Source organism: Ambystoma mexicanum, chromosome 4p (assembly GCF_040938575.1).
Source record: "Ambystoma mexicanum isolate Mex_15411 chromosome 4p, UKY_AmexF1_1, whole genome shotgun sequence".
NCBI lineage: Eukaryota > Metazoa > Chordata > Amphibia > Caudata > Ambystomatidae > Ambystoma > Ambystoma mexicanum.
Genome location: NC_090927.1, coordinates 249,249,907 through 249,277,356, shown reverse-complemented (window position 1 = coordinate 249,277,356; position 27,450 = coordinate 249,249,907). Strand labels below are relative to the sequence as shown.

The following is a 27,450-nucleotide window of genomic DNA, read 5'->3' as shown; positions in this document are numbered from 1 at the left end:
GACCATGTTCTGAGTAACATTACAAAAAACCTTAGTATTACCTGATGCAAGTCTGCCTTTGTGGAATCCCACTTGATGTAAAGCCATAATACACAATTTTACTAACAGCTATCAGTGTTGAGCATTTTTGCAAATGTATTGCTCGCTTATTTCTCCCTTATGCCCCCACCATTCTCACACACAAGTGTTGCCTGTTTTGCTTGATTCTTCTACCCTGCCACCCCCGAGCCACCTCAGGCCTACTTCTGTAGGGGTCTGTCCTGATAAATTCTGGTTTCACCATCACCGTCTTGTGGCCAATGCTGGATTGGACTTTTATGGACTTCATTCACCGTGCGTCACCCTTTCTCAACCCTCATGCTGGACTTCCTTTGCATCTTGTACTCATGGTGGCCTTGAATCATGCTGTTCCCATCTTCATCTTGTATCCTGGCTTGCAACATTATGTGTTACTACTGACTTCTGCAATTGTATTCACTCTCCCCTCTTGCTTCTCCACTCTTTTGAAGGCTGACTCTCTGTTCTCTCCTCCTTTCCCTTATCCATTTTCCTATCTCCTCCCCTCACTTTCTTCTATGCACTTACTCTATCAGAATTGAAGGTTTGAATCCCGGCAGGACCAAACTCAGCCTTTCATCCTTCCGAGGTCGATAAATGAGCACCACACACTGTGGGAAATAAGCAGCGCTCAGATACCTGAAGGTTTGTAGCGCTCTATAAATGCACAAACAAACAAAAAAATGACCCTTCCTCCAGCACTATCTGAAATGTCATCAGGCCTAGTATGATAGTCACTTCCTCCCCTACCTTTCTGCACCCCTCTCCCTGACCTCTACCAGAAATGTCATCACACCTAGTATGGTAGTCGCCTGTCTGTTTCCATTTCCTTCCCACTCTCCCCATCTCTTCCTTATCTATGTCTTAGCTCTTGCACTATCTGAAATGTCGTCAGGCCGAGTACGATAGTTAATTTCACATCCTTACTTTTCATGGCCTGTAAAAATTTCATTGTATTTTCCCTTGTTCCCTCCCTTGCCTTGAAGCGCTTTGAAACACATTGTGAATAGGCGCTATATGAATAAACTATCATATCATATCATATGAAATAAGTCTGTCATTTAATATGTTTGGGGTCTCTCTTAGCCTCTGGGAATTGGATCATTGAATCCAGAAGAACTGCATTGTCATAAATGCCAGTGTCAAACAGATGATAACATAGCAACATCATCATTAATGTAGGAACCAATTGGCATGCTAAAAAGAATTAGAATCCGACTGTAATGCTATCTCGATTGAGAGTGTTGCTCTTGCCAAGTTTGTTCATTGCAGAGATAAATTCCATCAGAAGGAGCATGGTCTCAATGTCGGTAAAATTGGTTTGGGTGGCTTCAGGTTTTGACAGATGGCTTAGAAACCTATATAGTTCATAAATGTATAGGTTTTAAAAAAAATTAAGATCAATCCGGTATCTTTTTGGTTAGCAGTAATTTTTGCACAGCCTTGCTCCGATTCTAAATATCCATGTAATTGATTTCATTGTTCATTGCTGCCTTGATGAAATGTTGCTATGGGGTTTAACAGAATAGTACATGTTTTCTTCGTGAGTAAAGTATTCAGGTTGTATTTTACTCATCTTAATATATATATTAAGCAAAAGCAGTATACCATTTTTCAGACACTTTCACCTTTTTTTCAAACATAATTACTTTTTGGGGTTCATCCCCCTCGTATGTTAAACTGGAGGGATCAGAAATCCCCCAAAATCTGCTTTATAAGTATCCCAGATATTTTGGGGAGATGTGTCTACTAGGGGATTTATTGCACAAATCCCATTTGTGTGTGTGTATATCATGGTGGGTTAAATGCTACTGTGTCCCACACACAAACGTCCTTCATCCCCAGGAAAATAACAACTGTGTCTGAAACATAATGCATACAGTAAATAATCATTTTAATTGAATAAGTTGACAAATAAACGGAAGATTTCGATAATACTCACGCAGGACAGAAAATACAAGAATATATGAATGCCTTGCCGCAGAATGCCACTTGACAGCCCATCTGATTGGACCGGGCCCAAACCATCTAGAAGTGATAACATATTCATAAGTTATATCATTTTGATGTGTAAGGTCAGGTTGAAACTAAGCGTTCGACTTTTACTAATACATAGGAACACAAACAGAACATGCAAAGTCATTTGTGTACAGTTAGTTACATTGCTCACTATTTTAGAACAAAATATTATTTGGAAATATTAGTACAGTGAACTTGACAGAGTGACATCTCCAATCCGCTGTCACATCACTCAAAGAACTTTTATCTGGAGCAGTGCAAGTGTGCTCTGCATTCAAACCAGGGCTGTCATTGACAATGCTGGCAAGAAGGAATTGCTGCAATCAATATATGGACTGGGAAATGGGTTGTCCATGTGCATATACAGTTGCAAAATTGCACTGCATCCGTGAAAATATGCACCCTCATCTAGTAGTTTCCCAGTCTTACATTCTTTTCTTAATGGTGGTGTTATTTCCTTTCTGCCCACTCCATTATTGAATTGATTCCAGTTAGAAAAGAAAACATCTAGTTCATATACATCTACACCTTTGTCTTGTGGGGAACAAATATGAGCCTTTCTTTATATCAAATGTGTTTAAAAATAGCATTCTACTATTCACTACCTCTCAGCCACTCTGAACTCCTAGACTGCAATAAAAAAGTAACATCATTGACTGCATTATACTCATTTCAACTTTGTCAACAGTCTGAAATACAGCATTGCCTTCATCTTCCATGCAAAGGTTTGTTCAGAACAATGGAAAGTGTCGTTCTTGAAAACATGTACTTCAATATACAAGGCAACTCCACACAAGTGGGATGACACAACATTTCCCAATACAAAGAAAAGTAAGCCTGCTGCAGGGAAAGGGCGCAGTGTTTGACACCGCAGGATTGCTCCGCCCGCAAGGAGAAGTTTGTTCACGCCCCCCTGGGAATATATTCACTGGCAAGACCCCGGGTTGAAGCCTGTGGTGGGGAAAGAGGGTGGTGTTTGATGGCACCGGTATTCGCTGCCCATTGTGTGTCGTGGATAACATTCAGCTGGTGTGGCTTTGGTACTTCACGCCTTTTCATGGAAGACGTCTGTGGATGCTTTTATCTTGGTTGGATTTTGATATTCCCTTTATTGGACAGTACTGTGGCTTTAAGACACAGGGAGGAAGGGGCGGGTGGCATCTGTTGGATGTTCCTTTATCACGTAATTCTCCTTCTCCTTGGCTTATCCCACCTGAACTACTAGTGTAGACGACTAGGTTATGGAATAAGGAGCCTGCTTCAAAGGTTTCAAAGGTTCCAGTCTGTTGCAACTGTGTCTGATTTGCAGCCTTGTGAGCAGCATGTCTGTTATTCTCCCATTATGTTTAAAAGGAAGGCTGTCTCCTCTGTGTCCCCTGTGCGCTGACAACGTAAACATTATACATGTGTCAATCAATTAAAGACGTTAACAATTTAATAACGGAGATAAGGGGATTATTAAATGACATTGGGCCTCATTACGAGTCTCGCGGCAATAAGCTGGTATTTCCAGCTCGGTTACCGCCGGGCTCGTATTACCATTCCGCCTCCGTGACGCCCGGAATTACCAGGGCATTACAACCCTGGTGTCCCGGGAATTCCAGAGGCGGAATTCGGTAAATCCCCATTCCCATTGAATCCTAAAGGACTCAATGGGAATGGGGCAGTGGAAACGCAGGCACCATCTCGTGATGGTGCTGGTGTTTCCACGCCCGCCTGCAGGCGGCTGGTGTTAAACCCGCCAGGTCAGACCTGGCGGGAACGCCACCTCCCGCCTGCAGGACTCGAGATCGGGCGGTCCGGAATTAACAGTGGTGGCGGGTTTACCGCCACTGTTATTTCCGGACCGTCCGACCCGTAATGAGGCCCATTGACTGCTCTGAAAGCAGTTTAAACCAGGTGGAGAATGTAAGTGTTCCTGTTAGGGGTGCCGCATATAACTGTGCTGTTGATGCAGACTGTCATCTTGTTTTAGACCCACATGCATCTCCTGTTTCCATAGTAAGAATCAATGAAGGTTTGCTGCCCCCGTGGATCTTTCAGGGACATCTGCAGAATCCCCATCTGCAAGAATCACCCAAAAGCTGTGGCAGGAGGAGGGAAAAATAATGTCCTTCCCGTAAACAAAAGTGTGGGGCGGGGTGTAAACACAGAAAGAAACCTGTGTTGAAGTTTATACAACTACTGGGTCAGTGAACCCTTGTTTAGGGGTTGACCGTCCTTGAAAAATATCTGAATCATCTGAATCTATCATCGGTGTGAGAGTAGAATAGGGGGAACAGGAATTAAATCTGGGGAGGTTAGCGTGATTGATGCCTGCATAGCATTCTCGTATCAATTAGCCCGGGGGACAAATAAGTTCCCCGTCTATAATTCCAAAAAAGGGGTTGAAGTTGCCTAGTAATAGGAACCCTAGATCTAAGAAAAAGGTTTCTAATGTCAGACGGATTGGGTGCAGCGGTAGAGTCCAATCAGTCACTAACGGCAGCCCTGCCGCCATTGCTGATGCTTCTGCTGAATCTGATCCATCTTTTCATGATTGTGATAAGTAATCTAGATAGGGATCTTCTTGATAATACAAAACATCTTATATCCTGCAAAATTGCTAACTGTCTGCAGAATTGGTTTGTGAAATTAAAACACTCAAAGAACGTGCCGCAGTTCTGACCCCAAAAGTGGAGTATTAATGTACTCTTGGTTCTTCTAAACCTGTTCCCTCAGCATGCTCTAAAAAGACCCTTTGGGAGAGGGAGGTCAGAAACCAAGAAGTGTTAATGCTGAACGAACTGTGTACAATCAACCAGGAGGGAGCTCAAAGACAAGTTGTGTGCACTGGCCTGAGGGGTAAACTTATGGGACCTTGTGGGGCTAGTTCATCAAGCCTGCAGTTAGGCAATATTAATAACTCAGCTCTTACACTATTTTCTAGCAGTCGACCCCAGCCCTATGGAAATGGTGTGAAAATGTCAAACTTTCTGTATCCAGCAAACATCAGTGACTCATTTGACAATGTCAAAGCTATATTGCTCTCTTTTACAATGTTTAATGCACCAAGACTGAGCCCTGGTATTATGGAAGATTTAGATTCTTTAACAACTAAATGTGCACGTTGGATGATAAACGTATCTTGATGGCCGAAGGCCAACCGTCTTATGCACAGAATTATAGAAATACAGACTGCTATGCTTGACCAACAAGCGGCCATTTTAAACGTAGGAAGAATCGCCATTTTGCTTGTTAACCATTGCTCATTGCTTTCTGTCTAAACTGCTTTGCAGCTTGCAATTCTTGCGAATTCTGCTTACTCTGCTCAACTGTTAACATTGTTGTCTGAATATGAAAGGGCAAGGCCGCGGGACTGAGGAGTTAGTTGAAACTCCTCATGAGCAGCCCATAAAGGAATGCCCACGCTCCCTCTCTGTAGCCATGAGGGAGAGCTGCGGGGCATTTAATCATTTCACAGCTGCCAGCCAGTCTTGTACTGTGGTAGAATATGTTAGAATAATGCAGCTAAAGGCTTGAATTATGCTCTTCTTACGGCCCCCCTTCACAAAACCCTTTAGAGCGTGTCGGCTCCCAGGACACGAATAGCACCTCATAGATAGCAAAGTTTGGAATGTGACTCTTCCCCCGTGTGCAGCTTGCTTCCAAGAACAGAAACACTGTGTTCTGTTCAACAACTAGAAGATGCCTCCACACTTTCTAAATTGCACATTGTTACTAGAATAGACATCGAAAGTGTCATAATTGTCATACTCGTCGGAAATGTCCATCATCATCTCAAGTTCAAAGAAACTCAATAAAAATGGGGGTGTTAAACATGTCATAGCTGATTGTATGATATGCATTTTGTATATATGTAACTGATGTACGTAATTCGCTCTCTTGCGTCCCTCGATGTCTAGAGAATACACCTTGCGGGGCGTGAGACCACAGTTGGCCAATTGGGACTATTTTGCTTGCAATAAACCCTAGCATTGGGAATTTTAACCTTGTGTCTGGCGCAGCCTTTCGTGTATGGTTATTGCCTTGTTTCCATATCGCGAGGGACCCCTAAGGGCCCCTTTCACAGATACGTAAAAGAATATTTGCCTATTATAAGAGAGGAAATAGTGAACTGCAAGCGGACTCAAATGCTTAACAGTTCCTATGATTGTATTCAGGTTTTCTTACGTTCTTTGGATTGTTGGATGGGCTTTTAGCCATTGATTTTTGGACATATCCTCATTTGGGAATGTAATTAATGATTAGATTTCACGCATACAGTCAGAATAGTGTTGGAAGTACTATAGACCTAATGCAAGGTCACCCTAATCTACCCAAAGTGCAGAGGGTCATTCCTGTGTATCGATATCATGAGGGTTATGGCCTTGGAAATGAGGTTGAACGGACGGTGGATAGAGGTCTTGAGGAAATAAATTGACTGAGGCAGGAATTACCTACCAATGCAGATCCCAATATTATGCTACTCTAATGGAATATAGCAGGGGTTGCAAAGCATGTTGATGGTCCAGGGTGGAATTATTTAGTAAGCGGGTTTCATCTAATCTTTCTCCAGGAGACCTGGTCTACTGAGGCAGTAGAACTATATGGGTCCCAATCTTTTCAGAGCTCAGCCAGAACAGGGCTGAAAGGGAGACCTAGAACAAGTTTACTAATTTGGGTTGACGTCACACTAAATTGGGAAATTGTTTCCTGGTCCACTGGTTCAGTGGATCTCCAACATCTGGTGGCTTGTACCCCTGGTGCTGAATGCAACCTTTTATTTAATGTATACAACAGACCCGTTATGCTGCATGGGCTAGGTACCTTGGAATAAATACAGGATCTGGTTAGCTCCCGGGGAAATTCTGAATCAGCTAAGACCCATATTTTGTTGTCAGAGTAATTCAAACTTCAATTCGAACCTATCAGAGAGTTGGGAGTGCTATGAGAGGACCAAGGTATTGTCTGGGATATTCCATTATTGGTGGCTGATAGACCCAAGAGGGGGCATAGTTGAGCTATTGATACAGCTCATATCCTCTACAGCCTTCAATTAAGGGCCTGTAATGGATGTTTTTATAATGACCAGCAAACTTGACTTTTCAAAGTGCCATTGGTTCCTCTGCTAAACATTACATCCCGTTAATGACCAAGTATTGGAACATGGTAAACTGTTTCAAAGTTCTTACTAATTCTGCAGTGATCAAAGTCCATTATGTATCAGTTTCGTTTTGATGTGGATCAGCTTTTGTAAACTTTAAATCAAATAAGGGTAGATGAAATTACTTTGAGTGGGCATGCAAGTAAAAGCATTAAGTGGTCCAGGTTAATAGAACAAGATATGAAACCAACTGTCTAGGATGCCACCCTGAGTAACCTGGGTGAGATCTTCAGTGAAGGGATTTCTAATGAAGATATTCTCTTAGAGAAATGTATAGAACATTGTTATTCCCATTTTACCTGCAAAGCATCTACAATTAAAAGAGAGCCTTAAAAAGTGATTTTTGGACGGCCACCAGGGGACTAAAGGAATATGGCAGCCTAGCCATGTGCTTGCGACATATGAGATCGGGAAAGTGACCTGCACCCACACTTCCAGACCCCCCCATGGGACATAATATTGTGAGCAAGCTGTCCGAGACTCCCCAGTCCCCCAAGCTTCAAAAACTGGCACAATCAGTGCCATAGGAGAGGAGTTTGGGTCGGCAGCATTGGCGTTAACAGCGAGGAAAGCAAAAGATGCTTTCCCCACCCGCAGTGTCCTGCATACACAACAGAGGTCGGAGGATGAGCGACACATGAGGCCCTACACAGTACCGGGGAGAGCTCCATGCCGGGGGCATTGAGAGCTGCAGGTGGGTGGCCCCCACCTGGGGACCAAGAAAAACTGCCCCTTTCCCCCAGTGAGTCATGGCAGACAGCTCCTCCCCCCAAAGGCTGGTACAGAGTGAGCGCTCCTTCCTTGGCTGCCACAGTGATATGGAGGTACGAGGAGGTCTGGCAGCAACTAGTGGCAGTACTGGAAGGGGCCTGTGGGACGTACATATGACCCCAACCAAGAGGCGGCAGCTGATGGCGCAGGCCTAAGGCCGTGGGTGAGAGGGATTGGAGGTCCACCAGAACTCAATGAGGTGTGGGACCCTGACACTGGGGCATGTGCCCGCCTACTGGAGACAGTGGGAAGCAGAGAGCCCCAGGTCCCAAGGTGAGGTTGGAGGTATTTAAAAGGACATCCTGACGGGCCACTGGGGACCAGGCTAACAAAAGTGGAAAGCAGAGGCCCACAGGCCATGGGAGGCACATAGGCCAGGTGCATGTGCCCACCTTCAGAGAAGAAAGGCCCAACAAAAATTCAGCTGTAAAGTAGCTGCGGGTGGTGAATCTCTATATCTGTGTATCCTGCAAAGAACTCACATAGGGTTCACTAGGGCCCGCCACATGTGGGACTGATCATAAATGCCCCAGGGACTTATACTCATCCTAAATACCACACACAAGTGCACTTGATGGTGGTGGCTCTCACATGGACTGGACGATGAGGCTCGCAGGCTGTAACTCAACCCTGAAGCCTGACTCTAGGAAAGAGGGCCACATGGGACCATGGCAGGGAAAGAGGAGGACTCAATGGTGAGAAAGAACGATGTGGCCTCAATAATGTATGAGATCAGAAGCAATAGAGCAGACATAGGCAGAAAAGTGGAAATGATCACTCAGAGGATCAATTAGATAAAGGAGAGACTGCAGGAGGTGGAGCACAATCAATCCTCACTGGTCATATTGGAAACCCATATTGATATGAGGATGACCAAAATTAAATGCAGAGAAGTGGAGATCTCAATGAAAATGGACAATTTTGAGACCAGAGAGAGGGGAAACAATCTCAGGATCGTTGGGATCAAGGAAGGAGAGACGAAGAGAGACCTGAAAAGGAATCTGTACAAAATAACAAAACTCATTTTTGGGAATGACTCCATAGACAAATCCAAAATCGAGAGGATACATAGAGCTGTGGGCACCCCTGGGGCCCCAGATCCTTCCTTGTTCACTTCCATAATTACCCAAACAAGGTGAACATTCTCAAGAGGGCAAAGAAGGTGAGGACTGTTACCTATGGCGAATCCAGAATCACCATCTTTCAGGAACTATCATCGCTGACCCTCGCTAAGAGAAGACTCTGCCAGCCCCTCATGAAGTGGTTCAACGTCAAAGGCATCCAATATATACATGGGGGGTCCCGTTCTCAATTTCTTTGAAATCGACGGACACAAACATAAATTGGTTACGCAGGAGGAGATCAACGGAGCGAAGAACAAACTTCTGGGAGACGCGAAAGGCCCCCTTGTGCTTGCAGTGGGAAAATTCAGAGTGAAAATAGTGATAGCTCAAGGGCCTGAGAAGGAAACACATTTCCGGTGTCAGGAAATACAGGATCTGGATTGAAAGCCTGCGATCCAAATGTTTGAGGGAGAAAATACAGAAGATAATTGTTCTAAAATAATCTTTGGTCTTTTCTCCCCAGAACATGTACACCTTGGCCCCGGCCCCACCCCCACCCCCACTACACCCCCACCTCACCACACCACACACCCACACCCTTACATACCTTGTGTCCCTGCGACAATTGTTCCCTTTCACTTCCAGCATTTGGAACCAATGCTGCATGGTCCTTTTCTCTTTTTTCTTTATTTTGTTTTTTGGGATAGCTGTGAGGGACACCCCTGCAGCTCTTTTCTATTTAATTTTTGTAGGCTTTTTGGGATGGCTGCAGGGCACAACCCTGCAAACCCCTGATCACAATATAGTGAGCAAAGGTGCAGGGAAGGAGGGAGCAGGTGTGCCAATGAGGAGAATCTCTGTCTTACTGGCATTAAGGCAGAGATCATTGGTAGCACACCACTCCTGGATGGCGGACAGAGAGTCAGAGATGAGAGAAGGAGAAGTGGTGGCAGAAGGGAGCCTGAAAATGAGTTGAGTGTCATCCGTATAGCACTGAAAGTTGGGGCAGAGAGCGGCAATGCAGTGGGTAAGTAGTGCCAGGTATTGGTTGAACACCCAGGGAGAGAGGTTACACCCCTAGGGAACACCACAGGTAGACATAGAGATAGAGGAGAGGAAGGACCCCAGTTGTACCTGGGAGGGTCGATCGGAGAGGAAGGAGGTCAGCCAAGCCAGGGCCTGATCAGTGATACCCAGGTTTTCATGGTGACGGTTGAGTTGATTGTGTCAAAGGCAGAAGAGAGATCAAGTAGGATGATGACACAGGGGGTTTTGGAATCAAGGTGGGAGACCAGGTCTTCATGGATGTTCAGGAGAGCAGTTTCCGTGCTTTGGGCAGCTCTGAAGCCAGACTGATCGTCATGGAGACAACCAAAAGATTCAGAGTGAAGGTTAAGCTGGGAGATGGCCAGCTTTTTCAGGAGTTTGCCTAGGAAAGGAGTAATGGTGATTGGGCGATATTTAGCCAGGCATGAAGGGTCGGCGGAGGGTGTCTTAAGAAGAGAGTGCACAAGTGAGTGCTTCGGGGGGGATGGGAAGACTCCTGTGGCAAAGTAGTGGTTGTAGAAATTAGCCAGAGAAGGAGCCAGGGTGTCAATGTAGTCCTTGATGGTTTTGGAGTGACAGGGATGAACCTGTTTCGACAAGACTTTCATAGATTGTACTTGTCTAGAAACCTTGTCTGAGGAGACCAGGGGAAAGGCAGAGAAGGAGGTAGGAGAGGTAGCCAAAGAAGGGCCAGAGGAAGAGCAGGGAGTAGAGGGAGGAGGGGGAGAGGAAGAGAGAGAAGACAGGATGTCCTGGCTTTTAGAGATCAAATTGGATGCCAGGGCCATGCAGAGGGTCTGGGAGGGGATAGGAGAGGTAGAGACTGCAGCAGGATTGGCCAGCTCCTTGCAGATTTTGAAGAGTTCAGCCGAATTGTTAGATACCATGGAGACACGGGCTTGGATGTGGGCTCTTTTCCTGGTGTGGATGGAGAGATGGTATTGCCTTCAGAGCAGGCGGCAGTCCAGTTTGTCAGAGGATGTTCTGGAAGCACGCCATTGCCACTGAACCAGCCTGCACTTGCGTTTAAGGGTGTCAAAATCTGATCGTACCAAGAGTTGCACTTGGCTTTGGGCTTCAAGCGGTTCCTCAAAACAGGGGCAAGAACATTGAGCGTATCAGAAATAGCAGAGTGGATCATGGAAATGGCTGTGTCAGGGTGTGAGTGAGCCAAAGGGATAGGGGGAGAGTAAGTGGCAGCGAAAGCCTCAACTTGACACATGCTACATGGGTCGGAAAACCAAGAAGGTAGGCGGATTTGCTGGAGTCGGCTTTGCCTGAGGGGTAGAGAGGATTGGATGGGAGGAAAGGAGAAAGCAATCACTCCAGGAGAAAGAAGTGGTGAGAGGGATCAAAAGGGGAAGGTCTGAGGAGATCAGAACATCCAGAGTGTGATCTGCTGAGTGAGTCAGGCCAGAGGGGAGAATAGAGAGTGAAAGACAGTCACAGGGGTTACGAAAGAGGCCAATGGAAGGACAAGAAGCATCCAGGTGGATGTTGAAGTCGCCAAGAAGGAGGAGTTGAGTGGTTGAGGCCAGGAGGGAAGAGGAGAGGACCGGCCATTCAGGGAGGAAGGAGAAGATCTGACCAGGTGGCCGATAAATGGTAGCCACAGTAAGGGAATGGCCAGGAGAGAGAGAGAGCCTGCAGATGAGGCATTTGAAAGAGGAGTAGGCCTGCATAGGAATGACAGAGGCAAGAATCCACTCATGGAAGATCAGGGCTACACCCCCTCTGGAACGGTTGGATCTGGACACACATAGGATCTTGTACCCATCAAGGAGGAGAGTGTCAAAGATCGTGCCAGAGCTGGCCATGAACCATGTCTCAGTGAGACCGAGGACATCAAGGTCAAGTTCCTCCAGGAGGCGGCAGATGTCAGAGGAGTGTTTGATAGCTGAGCGAGAGTTTAGAGTGGCAATATGGAGAAGGTTACCATCCTTGAAAGACTTCCGGGGAGAGGTACAAATAAGAGGTGGATGCTGCAGAGGTGTAGAAGCAGCCCAAAACCCAAAGGGGGCAGACGAGAAAGGTGGAAAGGGCACAGTAGCCAAGGACGAGACAGCAGGGGTAGGTGAGGAAGCCATGGAGGGGGAAAGAGGACAGCAGGAGAATAAAGGAAATTGATGAGTCGCTGGAAGCGTCTATCAAAGAGGAGAAGGTTGGCTTGAGGGCCTTGGACCAAGACGGTACCATTCACGTAAACATTAATGATGACCTTAGAGGAGTGGAAGGAGGCCACCGGGTGCCACTATTAATGGGAGAGGCAGAGAAGGGAGAGAGCACTGAGACCATATGTAGAGTCCATATTTCTAGTGGGGGAACAACAAAAAGGATGTTGGTGAAAGTTTGCCTGGACGAGGAACTGGTATAGTTGTCAGCATTCATGACAGAACTCATGACAGAACTCTTTAACAAAATGGTGGTGTCCCTCTATCCTTTCTCCCAAGCATTTATAATGGTAATACCCAAGAAGGGGAAAGATCCCAAGACCTGTGGGGGTTAACGGGCCATTTCTCTCCTTAACATTGATGCCAGAATATACACTAGAGTTCTCACGGCCAGGCTTGAGGAGCATATGCCTCGATTGATACACTGGTGGGCTTCATCATTCCTTCAGGGGGTGGACATGATGAGGAATTCCTTGCACTAATTACACAAAGCATTTGACATGGTAGATAGGGATTTCCTGAAAGCGGTCCTGGTTACATTTGGTATGGGGACAGACTCTTATGGGAATCATGGCAATGTATTCTTCACCCAGAAAGTGAAGCACGGTTAATGCTGGGTAAACGTGGCGTTTTCCCCTGGGGAGAAGAACTAGGCGGTGGTGTCCCCTTTCACCAACTCTCTTTGCGCTTTCCTTAGAACTGCTAGCACAGAGGATCAGGGGGGAACCCACACTTGAGGGATTCCATGTGGGAGGGCAGGAGTATAAAGTAGCATTATATGTGGATGACATGTTGTTACATGTTACAAACCCCCTTAGTTCAGTACCATTGGTGAGAATGAAGACCAGAACGTAGCCAGATGTGCACCTCTGGGAGTGCAGGTCAGTCTGGGGCCTCTCACGTACCTGGTGCTAGGGAGAATTCTCCAGAATGGCTAATTTCCCTTATCTACTGAGTCCTTCAGCAGCTTTGCTGGATTTCTAAGATTTATTTTTTTCACCTGGTAAGTGTGTGAGCCTTTTCTCCCACTCTAACATGTGTTTTGCTGTGTGTGTTTAACATTTTTGTGTTCATAGACTGTGGAGCCTCACCTACTCCATAGGCATCATCGTTTTACTGTGTGTCACACAACACCTTTAGTGCAGTGATAGAGGGTTGTTTTTTTCAGACTGCCCACTTTAAACTCAATTTTCTGGGACTGACTGCTGTCTCCCAGAACATGTAAAGTTGCCATTGACCTTATTAGTCTTTTTAAATTCACCGACCCAGTACAAACTATCTTACATAGAGTAATGGAAAGGGTTAATAGTTATCCCTTTTTTTCTGTCTCTCATGGAAAATTATTTAGTTCCCCTTTCGTTAAGATTTGGCTGGCGGCAGTGGTAACTACCCTACCCTCTGAACCCCATTTACTTTTATTTGGTTCCGGCTGGGTTTATTCGCCATTTCTTTTTGTAAAGGTCTTTCTCGTGTTTTACTCTGCACGCCAAACCAAGTTTGGTTCCTTTGTTCGCCGTCCTTTGGTGGGCTTCTGCACAGAAGCCCATCTTAGGCGCATGAATGTCTGAGGGGGACAGCAAGTGAGGGAGGGGTTTGAGACTCCCTGCACTGGGTCTCCTTGGAGACCCATGTCGCACTTTGTATGATTGGTTGTGGTGACCACTACCACGACTGAACCTCCCAGTGAAGCCCTGCTGTGGGTCCGAATCTCTAAACTTCGACAACAGAGAAGATCTGTAAGGAATCTTCTTCCCTTGAGCCTGTGGGACCAACCAGTTCGCCAAACACCAAGCAAGGTCTCCCTCCCCTGGTCGATTTTGCTGTGCACAGCTGCAGTGAACCAGATAGCCAGGAGGACCGGACCCTGTTTGGGTTTTAAGGAGCACAGCTTTTATTCGTTGCTTCGCTCTGCTGCTGGTTTCTTCCCTGGGCAGTGCAGGACTCTCCAGTCTTCCTACTTCATGTCAGTCCGACAGTTACTTCAGGAACCGTGAGCCTGCACAACCTGCCAGGAACGTCTACCTCAGCTACAGCCTTCTTTTTCATTTAAGGTACTGTTCTAACCCGGTGGTTCATTACGTCTGACCACGGTGAAAGTGTTTGAAATCTTTTGCCAATCTGAGGGCTTGTCCTTCTCTACTCTTTTAAGTAACATTTCTTCCAATCAACTTCGTTTCAAACTCTTGGCAAATACTTAATCATGAACTACTCTGAACTGTGTGATCCTCTGCAAAGACTCTGTAGCAGTAACATTGGCCCAGGCCTATTGATTTGAATCCTCATTGTAGCAAGCCTTTTCTAGATTGCCCTGCCTACTTACGTGTTGGTGCTGCTTAATTTTGTATAACCTTGTCTTTCCCTCCCTTTTAAATTGCTGGAGTGCCATTTTGCTCATACTTAATTTTGAGCTTAACTTGTCCAGAATTCATCAGGTGTTGTGTAGTGTATTATGAGTGTGATTTTTCTGCTGCTTCACTTAGTGAATTGTTTTACAACTGATGTGTAAATAAATGTATATTCTTTTACGCAGAAACCTTGAGTCAGTGTTTGTTTGAATGATAGTAATTGCTGTCCTTTGTGTAACTATTGATACTGCTCAATTTACTCTTGAGATAAGTCTGGCTGCTCAGCCATCGCTACCACTTTACTGTTTAGTACAGGCTTGTACCAAATGTGAATACATACTGTCACTTGTAGTCTTAATTCTGTGTGGTGTTCCCAAAGGGTACTGCATATGATTCTGCCTAAAACCTGGGGATCAATGTAACTAAGGACCTTGGAGAGATATTCGAGGCTAATTTCCCCCCACTGATGGGCAAACTAAAAAAAACACCTGGAGAAGTGGAGCAAGCTAACAGTCTCCTGGCTGGGATGCCTTAACACCCTCCTTCTCCCAAGGCTCCTTTACCTGTTTCAAATTTTACCCATCCTAATCCGGGAATCATACTTCAGGGAAACTAAAGGCACCATGCTGAAAATCCTGTGGCAAGGGAAAAGAGCTAGGTTCAGCCCGGGGACACTCACCCTTTCTAAAGAAAAAGGAGGTATGGGCCTACCAGACTTGAAACTCTACTGTAAGGCCGCCCAACTTAGAGTCCTGATATCCGACCTAAGGGGAACCGGGAGATCTCCAATGGGTCACTCTAGACAACACACACGTGCACCCGGCAACTGTCGGGGAACGACTGTAGGTCCCGAAAAATAAAATAACATGTAGAATTCAGAAACACCCGATTCTGGGGACAGGCTGGTATGTTTGGAAACAGTCCATGGAAATGCTAGGTGCTATGACATGTCCCTCACAGCTGGGATACATTTGGGTACCAGGAGCCAGAGATGCCACACAAAACACTGAAAGATTCCAGCCTTGGTTTGAGGGACGACTGGAGAGAGTCAGACAGCTCTGGAGGGAGGTGAGATTCATCACTATTCAAGAACTTGAAGAGGATCTGGGCATAGGCAAACGTCCGGTCTTTCTCTATCCCCATTATAAGGGGGAACTAAAAGGGCAGGGCTGGAAGGAACAGATCCAGAGGGACCTCACCCCATTTGAGAAGCTCCTAGACACCAGGACTGAGGGGAGAATGTACAAAGCCCTAGTATAATCATGCACGGGGTCCACGGATAAGCTATGGGAAAGATGGGAGAGAGACATGGGAGGGGGGTTGGACCAACCTCTATGGGATCAACTCTGCCGGGGGGCCTATCGGAACTCAATATCCTGCTAGTAAAATCCACATGCAATCAAGCTCCTACACTTGTGGCTGTACGACCCGGTCAGACATTCCAAGATGTACCAGAATGTCAGCCCCTTATGTTGGCGTGAATATGGTTTAAGGGCAGATAACTGCCATATGTGGTGGGGGTGCTCTAAGGTGCAGGTGTTCTGGGATGAATCCTGGGGTGGATCAAGGAGCTTGATGGGATCCCCAGAGAGAAGGCCCCCTGTGTTGCTATATTCGGTTTTGAGAATGTGGAGGGGGAGCGCTCTGCACTCCCTCCGATGGCAACTGGTTTACTACTGGCAGCCACGGCATGTCTGACGACCCAGTGGACAAATGTATATACCCAAGCAAGAAGGAATGGATCAGTGTGGCTAAAAGTATGTATGCTATGGAATGAATAACAGCGGGGCTCCACAGGGTCAGATGATCATTGGACCTGGAATGGGTTGAGTTTGTTAACAAATATGTGTCACTCGAAGAAGGCTGAGCTGACACACAGCTAGAGAATTGGACTGAGAGCGCCGGCAGCACTATGATGAAAATAATATGTCAAAAAGTGAACGCAAATGGTCAAAAGGGACAAAGGGACCGCCCGAGAGGGCCCAGAATCTCAAGATACTACAATGCAGGTGGACACTGCCACTGTATGACATGCCAAGTGGACTAGAGGTGAGAGAGCCATAGTTTGGGGCAGTGGGGATGAGGGTGAAGAGAGGAGGGAAGTGGTTGGGGTCAGTGCTTAAGGTTTGATGATTGTTCTCGATGGCTGAAGGCTGCAGACGAATTTGGATTCCCTAACAGGTGTTATAGCCTTTGTGAAGTTCATCTCCTTACATGTGCTCTGCACTCCCTCCGATGGCAACTGGTTTACTACTGGCAGCCACGGCATGTCTGACGACCCGGTGGACAAATGTACATACCCAAGCAAGAAGGAATGGATCAGTGTGGCTAAAAGTATGTATGCTATGGAATGAATAACAGCGGGGCTCCACAGGGTCAGATGATCATTGGACCTGGAATGGGTTGAGTTTGTTAACAAATATGTGTCACTCGAAGAAGGCTGAGCTGACACACAGCTAGAAAATTGGACTGAGAGAGCCGGCAGCACTATGTTGAAAATAATATGTCAAAAAGTGAACGCAAATGGTCAAAAGGGACAAAGGGACCGCCCGAGAGCGCCCAGAATCTCAAGATACTACAATGCAGGTGGACACTGCCACTGTATGACATGCCAAGTGGACTAGAGGTGAGAGAGCCATAGTTTGGGGCAGTGGGGATGAGGGTGAAGAGAGGAGGGAAGTGGTTGGGGTCAGTGCTTAAGGTTTGATGATTGTTCTCGATGGCTGAAGGCTGCAGACGAATTTGGATTCCCTAACAGGTGTTATAGCCTTTGTGAAGTTCATCTCCTTACATGTGCTGCCTCCATGGAGGCTGTTTGGTTGTACTGTTCTGAAAATGTTAATAGATACTCATTTGAAAAGAAAAAAAAAGATTGTTGGTATGACTCAGACTGTCAGGAAGCGACGACAAGGATGCTGGCATGTCTTGAAGCTGGACCTGCCATGGCTAAAGTACTTTTACGTCAATGTGTATCCAGGTATAACAATATAATGGGCCTCATTACGGGTCCGGTGGTAACCGAGGCGGTAACACCGTCTGGTTACCGCCGGACTCGTATTACCATTCCGCCTCTGTGATTCCCGGAATTACCGGGGCATTACAACCCCGGTTTCCCGGGAATCACGGAGGTGGAATGGTGTTAATCCCCATTCCCACTGAGTCCTATGGGACTCAGTGGGAATGGGGATCATGGAAACACCGGCAGCATTACGAGATGCTGCCGGTGTTTCCTCATCTGCCTGCAGGCTGGCGGTGTTACACCCGCCAGGTCAGACCTGGCGGGAACATCACCTCCCGCCTGCAGGAGTCAGGATCAGGTGGTCCGGAAACAACGGTGGCGGCGGGTTTACCGCCACCATTATTTCCGGACCGCCTGATTTGTAATGAGGCCCAATCTGTGAAAAGAAGAAGGCATATTTTATGTTAAAGTGGCATCGAGTATGTAGGATAATAGGGGGCAGTGAAGTACAGGGGTTCTTGTATAGATGGTGGTAAATTGCTCAGGTAGAAAATGCAACCATCATAAATGGCCAGGACACGCACCAGATTGAGATGCACACATCATTGCAGTGAGCATGTGTTAAAATTAGTTCATTTCAGAATAATGTTCCATTTGACTGAATTTGCACCAAATGTATTAACTAATATGCATTAACATACTAACATAACCTCCCAGGTAACAAACTTAATATCCCTATCCTTAACATGGAGTGCAAATCGGTTCAGATGAAATAAAATGGACATTATTTTGAAATGCCTTTCTGCAATGGAGTTAAGACGTGCAAGCAGTTACTGGCTGTGTGATTTCATTCGGCATGGCATTAAACTGCAAAGATGGAATGTGCACAGTTGAAAAGCACTATTATATGCACAGGATGCAATTGCTGCAGCTATGTTTACAGAATTATCGTGTTGAGGCGAAAAGTACTGGGCTGAACGGAAGGGATGACATGATCTAGACAAAGGGGAATGATTCTGTTTGAGTGGCAGTAGGAGGCTTTAAAAGTAAGAGAGAGAGGGGGTGTGGGACATATGTGCAGTGCAGGTGTTCAGAAACTTCCCGGCAGACAGGCATGCTGACTTGCAAGGAGATGTGCAGAGATCATGTACTGGGAACCAGGCTGCCGGGTGTTCGGCTGTGACAGACAGAGATGCTTTTCTGGCTGAGACAGTGATGCGAGTTGCTGAGGTCGTGACATTTCTTATCGGTGGCAAGCACAGAAAGAGGGGTTTTCCAGAGCTAGCAGCACAGGAACCTTGCCAACTTCTAAGGTGAATATGGGTCATAAGTGAGGTATGAATGCATGGATGCATTTCTATAGCTAATCAGGGCCAGCATGTTTCTTTCATGCATAATGTTCATTAATGTGAAACGAACATAGCTTTGAAAGTTCATTAAAAAAGTGTTGTTTTGTTGTTATTTTTTCTTTCTTTCTCTCAAGCTGCGTCTGCTGTCAACTTTATTAACCTTTAAGGACAGCGGTAAAATAAAACAGAAATAGCCTCTTGATAGAGGTGAGCTGTGAAATGTAACTTGACTTAGATGTTTTCTTTTGTACTTAAGTGTTACACCGCATTAAATGTTTTATCTGAATAGTATCATTGTACATAAAACTATCACGAATCTAAAACCAATTGATTTGAGTTTCTGTGCATGAATGCAGTCACTGGCACCCAGGTTGCGAGTTTGCAGGAAATAGATCCATTTTACTTCAGGTGGTAATTCATTTGACCACAGGTGGTAAAATCTGAAGTGATCTTTTGGTTTTCACAGTAAGCGAGTTTAGAAGTGTGTGATGTATGTGTATCCAGTGACTTGTGCATATTGTAAACTGTTTTGTGATTTGGCTGCTAGAGCATAGCTTACCATCGTAGATAAGTTGTTGAGAAAAAAAAAGTGAGACTGTCAAATTTAAGTGTAAGTGTAAGTCTAGTGGCTATTATTGTGAAGAGGTCCCGGTAAAGGGAAAAGGACAGGTGTTAGGGTATCTTATGAGGGGGGTGTTCCCATCAGAAATAAGGAAACCACCAATACATTACCCCAATAAAATATACCACACTTTACCACAAAAACCAAATGTCATAAGATTAGGTGTACCCTCTCTAGAAAATATACCCAACAACTCACACAGGCTTTCATAGAGGGCGATTGTGCAACATATTGGAAAATGGTGTATGGGAGGTAATACAAGTGGATTTGACCTTCAATGCTGCATTCCTCTGGATGCTTGGCAAAAGATTGTTTTAAGTCTATATGGAAGTTCCTCCAGCCACTCAGTAACTGTATACCACGTGACAGAAGCACTCCATAGGGGCGAAGATTTCCTGCTTAGTGTTTGGGATGTACATAATGCTGTGGGATCACAGAAGAGTGGCAGAGCCTCAGGACCAGACACTGTTCCTATTGATCTCTCTAAAGTAGAACCTTGCATATGAGGGCCTGTTTTCTGTAAGTTAGTCCACACTGTTATCAGAGGCATAGCTAGAGGGTGGTTGAGGGGGCTATAGCCCCTGATCTTTTGGATGTAGCCCTAGACCCTGATTGTAAACTCAGGGGCTACATCCAAAAGACTAGCTAGCTCCCGTCCCGACAGTCCCGAAATTAGTGTAGCCCCAGATCTTTTGCAAACCTAGTAACACCCCCGGCTGTTATCAAGATAAATATCGTTCCTTACTCATGGCAAAATGCTACTATAGTACCAATATATAAGAAGGAGGGCAGGAATTCTCCTGCCAATTACAGGTCTATCCCACTCTTAAATAGCACTGTAAAGATGTTTGCCAAAGCCATACTATTGTGTTTACAAGCCTGGGCTGAGGAGAATGCGATTATTAGTGATCTACAGGCTGAAACACAAAAGCACTGTTGACCAAAAGTTATGTCTGTTTCTTATGATTCAGAAGTACACGGTTCTTAACGGGATGAAATTGTATACTGTTTTCGTGGCGCTCAAGACTGCCTTTGATGGGGTGTCATGGGAAACGCTTTGGCATGTCTTGAGGAAATTAAACGTGCCTAACCACCTGATTTCTGTACTTCAAGCACTTTATAGTAACAGCACAACTGTGGTGCAATATGGTCTGGTTGACAAAGCTATTGACCCCTTTGATGTATTAAAGGGTGTCAGACAAGAATGCGTGTTGGCCGCTCTTTCATTGTGTCTAAATAGAAGAGATTATTGCTTCCCTAATGCTGGAGTGTCTGGATTGCGGTCAGGGTCGGACTGGGACAAGAAATAGGCCCGGACACCCAAAAAAAAGTGGCCCACCCCTCGCTTCAAAAAAGTGGCCCACCCTGCGCCTCAAAAAAAGTGGCCCACCCCACGCCTCAAAAAAAGTGACCCACCCCGTGCCTCAAAAAAAGTGGCCCTCAAACCATCATCCGTGAATCGCCTACCACGCTTCTCACTGTGCAAAAACAGATGTTTCTACAGTATCAGTGCCATTAATGAAACACAACCTTTCACCCCTTGACAAAACGGGAAGTGGCATTAAAAGCAGACTAATATGGTTATGATTTCACTAATATGATATGCATTTCATACAAGAATGGATCACTATATGTATCTGTGTGTTTAGAGCCATATTGTCAAATTACTGTGAATGCAAGCAGACGTCCAAGGCCAAATGATAATATGTTATTGTATAGCACTTACGCTTAAGCTCTTTTTAATAGAACAAATATGCATACAATATCACCCAACCTGTCTTGGTACCCATTTATCGACCTCAGAAGAATGAAAGGCTGAGATGGCCTTGCTGGGATTCGAACCTGCAGATCACACACACATCACAGCAGCGATCACTCAACCCACTAAGCTATTATATTGGCTATAGTAAAATGAGCATCTGCAGGTTTGGTGCAAATGTGGCCGCATTTCAAGCATGTGTGCAATGCATCTACTTTTCAGGCTCTGCCCACGGTAGTGCTTGTGTGATGAGGGCCTCAGCAAATACAAGTGCATGACACAAGGCAATGGCGCCTGACCATTGAGGGTAGTTTCTAAGATCCCAAAATGCAGTCTCTAGTAAATCACGTCCATGACAAGCTGCCAGCCAATCCCCCAGGACCTCGAGCACCTGATGGTAGGCTGATGTTAGCTGGATGTCAAAGCCAGTCTGAAAACAACAACGTCACGTCAGTAAAACACTGTCAGTAAAGGCCCTGTTTCTGGAACACCACCACCAAGGCATGGTGCTTCAGGCAGTCCCGGCCGTTTCCTCTGCTTATTAGGAAGTGGGGGCCCGAGAAACATGTGAATGAAAGAAGGGACATGCATAGCACTGCACTGTTAACTGAATCGCCTCAAGGCGCTTCCTGGCCACACGCCCACAGGGATTCTGGGAAATCGACAGACCAAAGGAGGTCGAAATTGTAATGCAAAGATCCCTGTTAAGCAGGCTAGATTCTGCACGGACAAAGCAAAAGTAAGATTCTAACAACAAAATGTCAAAAGAGAAAAGTCAATTAGCTTTGAAGAAGGAAGGATGACTGCTTTGTGGGATGGAAAGTACATCACACCCCTCTGAGATTTGTTTTAGCGAGTAGGCCCTCTTTAAATGCCATGTACGCGTACAGGTTCGAGATATCATTGATATGACCAAATTAAAAGACTAATTGGAGCATTGTTCACTATTAGTTGCATTTCCATTTTTAAGTTGGTGACATAAAATGGAGGCTCGTATGCAGGCATAACGTTGCCCACAACTACCTCATGCAAATAAAAGGTATCAAAGGACGTGGGAATCATATTAAAACCACAACACAGTGTGGCTAGTGAAATGTGCGTTCGCCTCCAGCTATACAAGGTTGACAGCAGTTCGGATAAAAATTGCACTCAATGCGAAAAGGCAAAACACAAGGTGAGAAATGGAAAATGCTGGCTGTGCTTGGATAAATGATAATAATGCATGCGCCAATAGTCATTAAATAAAGTGCATAGACTGAGAACAGCCAACCTTGAGCTGTTTATGTGGCGCTCCCCAAATGCCACAACACATCACAACACACCACCATGTTGCGCCCTCTCTACCCAGTCCACCTCACTCCCCCATTCCCGACATGGCACCGTGGCATCCATTCATGTAACAATTGTGTATAGGCGCGTTACAAATGCCGCATTCGCTCAGATTTTAGTCCATGGCCTACAGTCATCTCTGCAGCAGGACGCTACCCCGCCACGCTATCTTAAAGCACGTTGCCCACGGTTTTCTGAATTTCTGTGTGTTATGGCAAACTCTCCGGGGTTCCATTATCTGCCCTTTAAACTACCAACAGAACTGGCTCTCCTCCGGCGAGTTCATGGTATTATTCACTTCCAAAGGGGGAAAGTCTGGGGGGTCTGACTCTCGGGTCTGCCGTAGCTCGCACCCCTGACACTGGGACTGTACACCGATTTGAGCAGCGGGCGCAAGGCCCACTGAGATACCTTGCCTGCTGCTGAGTCACAGATTGGCCGACAGGTGATGATATGATGGGCCCTACGAGAATAGTACTAGTGCTAGTCCTTACCTCAGTGGCTGGCTGGCTGTTGGGCTGCTGTCTGTGGGCTGTGGCCTGTGGCAGTGGCACTGGGCACTGTCTGCTGGCCGCCTCGCCTGCTGCCTGGTGGTCCGCCTGTGTGTGGGCACTGGGCACTGGACTGTCGGCCTCCAAGTTGTCTGGTGAGGTCCAGCTCCGTGGTGCCTGGTGGTGGTGGCTCTCTCTCTGTCTCTCTGCCAGAGTGCTGCCTGCTGCGCTGTGTCGGTGTGACTGCGGCGTGCCCAAATAAATCAGGGCCAAGCCAACCCAGGGTGGGTCAGAGAGGCAAGCGAGGCCCAAGGCAATTAGAAATAGCAGCATTGGCGGCACTATGGGTGGGCAGGGCAGCCTGCCCAGCCGAATTTTCATTGGCTTTTCTGTGGCACCAGCGGCCCCGGGCCCCAGCCCAGCCCCCAGGCACAAGTTGAAGACAGTTGCTTTAAACTTTGCAAAGAAGTGTTACTTACTTCCTGCAAAGTTGAAGCAAGTGTCTGTGAAATGGGTCACTGTTCTGGCAGTACCAGCCCCAGGCAGGCCCCCAGCTCAGCCCTCAGCCCTGCAGGCAGGCTGCACCCCCAGGGTCAGGACTCGGAGGGAGGCAGGTGTTACAATAGCTTTATTGTGTGTTTGCAATTGCTTCAGCCTGACTCCCTCCCACAGATCAAAGAAACGTTCTGGCCTGGCCATTGCAGGCCCGAGCGGAGCGCGAGCCGGCGAGCACAAACGGCACCGGCCCCCTTCAGTGGCGGCACGGGTGCCGGCCCTGTGGCCCACGACGCCGTGAATGAATTATGCATGCATTTGCATCTGCATGCATCATAAATTATGATGCATGCATGATGCAGATGCAATCATCAAAGCAAGGTAACATCTAGTGTGTTACGTTGCTATGATGATTCTGAAGACGGCAGACAGTGCCGCTGCCGTGCGGCACCAGCGTCTCCCCCCCCTGGCTCCCTGCCCTGCTGCACAGCACAGCCCAGCCCAGGCAGCCCAAACCCCCCCTCCCCATCTGACTTCCCGGCCATGGGCAGCCTCCTGCTCTGAGCCCCTGGAGCTACAGACAGTCGCGAGCTGCTGCTCTGCGGTGCTCGGCGCACACACACACACTAGGCCGGGGCCGCCGGGCCTGCCAATAAAAAACTGACAAAAAAAAACGGCCCAGAAGTGGCTGCTGGAAAACCGGCCCCAGGGGACCCTAAAGTCCTTCGGCCACGGGCCGAAAGACCGAAAGGGCCAGTCCGAGCCTGATTGCGGTACAATGGGATTGGATAAGTGTCCGGCACTATTATATGCAGACGATCCAGCAATTTTATCTACATGGATTGAACAATAATTTGGACGTGTTTATATGAAAATGTGAGGAATTAGATCTCAAATTGAATGTTGAAAAAACCAAGGTGCTGATATTTACACTTCGGCATAGCAGGAACTGTAAAGATGATATAGCTGTGGATGGAAACAGTTCTAGAGCAAGTCAAGCTTTACCATAATCTTTAGATTCCATGAAAATATCCTGTGGCCTTCTCAATTAGACAATATATGTACCAACCTACGGAAGTACATTGGACATGGCTCAAGTCGAGGATACAGGCAGGTGGACTGAGTCAACCCACATTTTTCAGAGGGTGGTCTCGGTCCCCTCCAGCTAAAATGAGGAACATTGAATGTCATCTTTGAATGTATGCATTAAAAACCAACCTCGGGATCGAACAGCAGTCGTCAGGTTTGCTGGCTGGAAACTTCTCCAGTGCACTATATAACTTGATGAACAACTAAACATGAAATGTCCCGTTTCGGTACTGCAAGTTCCAGGGAAAACATTTGTATTGGTTCTTGGAGTTTATCAGATGCACACCTTTCAACATTTTCTAAAACACTATTACAAGGAAATAAACTCTCTTGTTTGTGTGTGTGTGTTGATTTTATGAAAGGCAAATGTCATTCGTCTCCTGCAATTTGGGTGGTTATGCAAAGCCAATTTAATGAAATGTGCATATTTCACCTTGATATGCTATCAAATCCCATTGTGTTTGCTGATGAGTCCCCTGCTTACGTTTTTCAGACTTGACCTCTGACAGTGGAGCTCACAGAACCTTTTTTACGAGGCATCTCAGAGGTGCTTTTTCGACAGTTATATAATTATATCGTAAACAAGGCATCCCGGCATCTCTTGATGGTGTAGAATTAATTATGTGGCTATGCAAATCCAGCAAGGTTAGAAAGTGCAGAGAACAAACACTTGAAACATCTACGTCAGGTCCCTCTAAGCACGCCTAATCCACTCTTACACCATGAACTTGACATGTGTCCCTTTGAAGAGCTGGATTCCTTGTACCCAATATAGTAATGGATCAGGTTATAGCGTACTGAGGGCTTCGGGAAGCAGAGGTGTTGCTGGGGGGCAGGGCCTAGGGGGCTATAGCTCCAGGCCTTTTGATTGTAGCTCCGAAAAGAATCTCAGGAGCTACAACCAAAAAACTAGCTAGCCCTGAGTCCCGACAGTCCCGACATTAGTGAAGCCCCAGATCTTTTCCACACCTAGCAACACCCCTGTCAGGATGTACCAAGTTGCTTTGAAACACCTATTGAACTTGGATGGGGGCTCATGTGAAGAGGTGCTGTGCAAGCTGAATGAAGCTGGACCGTGGGAAGCCCCATATAGTTTTGTCAGGGTTGCTACAGCCAGACATAAAGGAAAAACACTTATTTTTGCCAGGAAGAATATGGAAGAAGCAGCCAACATGCTGAAACTGGGACCAGAGTATCTTGCATGTAAGCCTGACTTTGTTCCATCGGAGTATCTTGACTATGTCAGTCAACGCTATGCCGCTGCTCTATATAGTAGCGTTCGACTAGGGACATTACAGACCCTACTGTTAGGCAGAATTGCATGCAGTACCCTCTGGGACCACCACACACATTTAGGACTACAGGTGTAAGCAAGACCAACCTTTGGTATAAGTCCACACCTGTACCACACCGTTTGTTGGTAGCGAGCTGAGCAGCTTGGCTTATCTCAAGAGTGAATGTGAGGAGTACAAGTAGTTACACAGAGGACTTTCAATCACAGTGGTTCAAGTAGACTCTTATACTCAAGATTTCTTGGTAAAAAATGTATTAATTTATTACACAATCTTTTATAAAACATTTCACTAGAAAAAGACAACTTAATAATATATACCAATACACGTCAATACAAAACTCTAAGCTTTTGAGACAGTTGATCTCCCCTGAAAAAGGAGCCAAATGGCAGTTCAGTTACTTAGCAGGGAGCAAAAAGGACAAAAGTAAGTAGAATAGATTACATATACTTTCCAGGCAGTGGAAATAGTTTCAGTTTACCGGAATAGTTCAGTTCAAGTCAATAGACCAGGCCAAAGTCAATGGGCTAGTGTTCTGGATAGGAAAGAGCAGTTCTGGTATCAAATGATAAAGTCTTTGCAAACGTTCTCTGAAATAGTTTAGACGAAAAAGAATCATTTGTGGGGTCATAAACTGAATAGACCTGCGAGTTGGGAAAGTTTCACAAACTTTCACCGCGAGAGTGGCGTTCTCTCAATGGGGTTGGCACAGTACCTTTGCATGAAGAAAACAAATGTTGCTGAAGTCGTGGTTCCTGGCAGTTCCTGCAGATCTCGCTGTTCCTGAGCCTTAGCCGTGGGGACAAAAGGGAGGATGTCAGGGGACTCCTGCACTGCACAGGAGTGTTGAAGAAAGCAAACAAAATGGAGTCACTTCAGTTCCAGTAGCTGTAGATTCAAGAACACAAACTAGTGTCCCTCTCTCTGGTTAAACCTTACCAGCCTTGAGAATGGTATCCAGGTGTCTTATGAGTTGATTAGTCCCACCAACTCAGGGGAAGAAGCCATCCTTGAAGGAGTTTCTCTGTCGAATGGAGTTTGGCTATTCGGACCTGCAGCAGGGCTTCACCGGGCAAACCAATGGTCCAGTGGTTGCAGCAGCCATCTGTTAGGCAGAATTATATGCAGTACCCTTTGGTAACACCACACACAATTAAAACTACAAGTGACAGTACAATTTCACCTTTGTTACAAGCCTGTACTACAAAGTTAAAGTGGTAGCAGTAGCAGAGCAGCCAGACGTATCTCAAGAGTAAGGGAGCAGTATCAAATAGTTACACAAAGGACAGCAATTACTATGATTCAGGCAAACACTGACTCAAGGTGTTCAAGTAAAAGAATATGCATGTATTTCACTCTTCGGTTGTATAACATTACACTATTATAAGCAGTCTAAAAATCACTCTCTTAATACACCACACCACTTCCCTTAAATTCCAGACAAG

The 27,450-nt window shown here is 46.1% G+C and overlaps 1 protein-coding gene across 1 annotated transcript in view; it reads right to left on the bottom strand.

The window, feature by feature from the left end:
* LOC138453174 (cysteine-rich venom protein-like) overlaps positions 1-27,450 on the bottom strand; it is a 242,167-nt gene that overhangs the window by 10,070 nt on the left and 204,647 nt on the right. Inside the window, exon 6 of the mRNA XM_069605768.1 lies at positions 2,000-2,085. Coding sequence (XP_069461869.1) covers positions 2,000-2,085 — 86 coding nt within the window. The remainder of the gene's footprint in view (positions 1-1,999; positions 2,086-27,450) is intronic.